The following is a 2,268-nucleotide window of genomic DNA, read 5'->3' as shown; positions in this document are numbered from 1 at the left end:
GCAGGATGGGCATGGGGCTGGCCAAGCCAGGGTGGTCCCTGAGCTGTGGGGTGGCCCCTGAGCTGTGGGGTGGCCCCTGGGCTGTAGGGTTCCCCCTCACCCTCTGGGCTTTGCACACAGGCCTGGAGAGCCCCCAAAAGCAGCCAGAACAGGGGGATTTTTCCCGTCCATGAAGCACCTCCACATCATATAACCTCTGTGAGAGCAACAAACCGAGCAATGCTATCCTGGAAAAACTTTTATTTCCACTTCCATCACCAGCAAACATCCTCATTCCCGATAACAAAACCACAATTTCCAATAAAATGTATATAAATTAAAAGCAAGGGATGGACACAATAAATAAGTATAAATTGGGGTCACTCGGGCCCACAGGGCCCAGAGCTGCTATTTCACCTGAAATAGATGGGGAGGACAGAGGTCCTGGCTGGGGGGTTTGTACTCGGTACATACAGCCTGAAAACCAGCAACTGCCGGTTGGGTTGGGTGCAGGGCCTCCTCAGTGCCCAGTCAGCTCGTAGGTGGCAATGTTGACCTGGTCAGGCTGGTTGGTGACACCGACGGGCTGACGGGGCTGCAGAGAGGTGCAGATGAACCAGCCCGGGAAGGCGGCTGACTCAAAGCGGGTGGTGCCCTCGGCTGGGCTGTCCAGGCGGTAGAAGATGAAGCGGATCAGCTCCACACTCTCAATGTCCCTCCTGATGTCAGCTTCCTGCAACCGGGGGGTGAAACAGGGTTCAGTGTGGGTTGAAGCCCCCAGCCCAACAGGGGATGGAGCCAGTGGGACCCCTTGCTCACCTCCAGCTGCAGAACGGGCTCAGCACCACTCATCACGCATGACATGTAGAGTTGGTAGCCCTTGATGCCCAATGCCACTGGCACCCGCCCGGTCCCCAAGCCGTTCTGCGATGACCGGGGACGGTACAGAGCGATGTTGAGCTTCACTGTGGACAGAAGGGATGGGTTAATGGGTGGCCCCAGGGCTGTGGGGTGGCTCCTGGGTAGTCCCAGGGTTGGGGGTGGAGACATTGGGTTGGGACCATGTCCCCTCACCTTTCCGCCCAGCAGAGGGTCCTTGCAGGTGCAGGGCCACAAGCTGGGTGGGCGACTCCAGCACAAAGCACTTGTGGTCAATGTCAAGGATGTCGAAGGACTGGGAGCGGGTGTAGCGGTAGACAGGCGCCGCGGCGTAGCTACCCTCGATCCGCTGAAAGGAGACGGGGTCTGTGTGGAGAGAGATGGTCAGGGGGATGCTGATGCACCCGAGTCCAACAGAATCCTTCAAGAGCATGCCCCGGCTGGGGTGACACCACCGACACCACGCCCCCATACCGAGAATATCATCCAGGAAGCCCCCAAGGTCACTGTCAGAAAAGTCCTTGTGCGCTGACCGCTTCAGGAGCTTAGTCATGGCCACCACAAGGATGGCGGCCCGGCGAAAGGTCCTGGTGGGATGTTGCTTGGTCACCATCACCTGGATGCCCACCCTGGGCGATGTCACCTCTGAGTCCAGGCGGGGTTTCTGGGGAGGGGAGGGGACATGGAGTGAGAGCCTGGCTTCCCCACCACAGGGGTCCCAGGGCCTTTCCCGCCACCCCAGCATTACCTTCTGCAGGCAGAGGCAGTCAGGGCCATAAAATGTTTCCTCATGCAGGCTGGAAGGAAAAGAGAGATGGTGAAGTCAGGGCCACCATGGCACCAGGGTGGCATCACACCCCCAATACCCCCGCCGGCACAGCCATGCTTATACCTGCCGCTCTCCAGTGTGTCCAAATTGGGGACGAATGCCATCTGTGCTGCTGACTGCAAGAACTGGGCAGAAAACCTGTTGGTACCTGTAGAGTGCCGCGGTGCTTGGCTGCCTGCTCCTGCCAGCAGCGTCGCTTGGGTGCTTTCTGAGCCTGGTGTTGGAGTGGCAGGTTTTCAAGAGCCACTGGAAGGAAACGCCGTCAGAGTGGGATTTCCACCTTTCGCAATGCCTGGGTTTGCTCAGTTCCTCCAGTGAGACCGGGAGGGCTGGGGGGCTGACTGCACCAGAGCAGTGCCATGGAGCTGAGCAAGGGGCCATGCATGGGGCAGAGCAGGGGGCATGCTCTGGGGCTGGTGTGTGGGGCAGAGCAGGAGTGATGCTCTGGGATTGGCATGTGGGGCAGAGAGTAGGGGCGATGTCTGGGGTCAATGTGGGGGGCCGGTGCTCATGTGCTGGCCCTTGGCATCTGGGCTGACCCAGCAGGGACTGCCCCAGCCTCACCAGGGCCGGGGGCTGCG

The 2,268-nt window shown here is 59.8% G+C and overlaps 1 protein-coding gene across 1 annotated transcript; it reads right to left on the bottom strand.

Moving 5' to 3' along the window:
* Nucleotides 1-499: 499 nt before the first annotated feature.
* Nucleotides 500-1,791, bottom strand: LOC104626322 (interleukin-1 beta-like). Its single transcript, XM_010294212.1, has 6 exons — nucleotides 1,751-1,791; nucleotides 1,607-1,655; nucleotides 1,333-1,522; nucleotides 1,054-1,224; nucleotides 799-944; nucleotides 500-712 (listed from the first exon to the last, which is right to left on the bottom strand). The coding sequence occupies exons 1-6, from the start codon at nucleotides 1,789-1,791 to the stop codon at nucleotides 500-502; spliced, it is 810 nt and encodes a 269-aa protein (XP_010292514.1).
* Between the last annotated feature and the right edge of the window lie 477 nt (nucleotides 1,792-2,268).

This window comes from Phaethon lepturus, unplaced genomic scaffold, assembly GCF_000687285.1.
Source record: "Phaethon lepturus isolate BGI_N335 unplaced genomic scaffold, ASM68728v1 scaffold49769, whole genome shotgun sequence".
NCBI classification, from domain to species: domain Eukaryota; kingdom Metazoa; phylum Chordata; class Aves; order Phaethontiformes; family Phaethontidae; genus Phaethon; species Phaethon lepturus.
This window is presented reverse-complemented; position numbering and strand designations above follow the sequence as displayed.

Coding starts and splice junctions, on each gene's coding strand:
- LOC104626322 (XM_010294212.1), bottom strand. CDS start 1,791: ATGGCATTCGTCCCCAATTTGGACACACTGGAGAGCGGCAG. Junction 1,523..1,606: donor ACTGCCTCTGCCTGCAGAAG/GTAATGCTGGGG, acceptor TCCCCTCCCCAG/AAACCCCGCCTGGACTCAGA. Junction 1,225..1,332: donor CTTCCTGGATGATATTCTCG/GTATGGGGGCGT, acceptor CTCTCCACACAG/ACCCCGTCTCCTTTCAGCGG.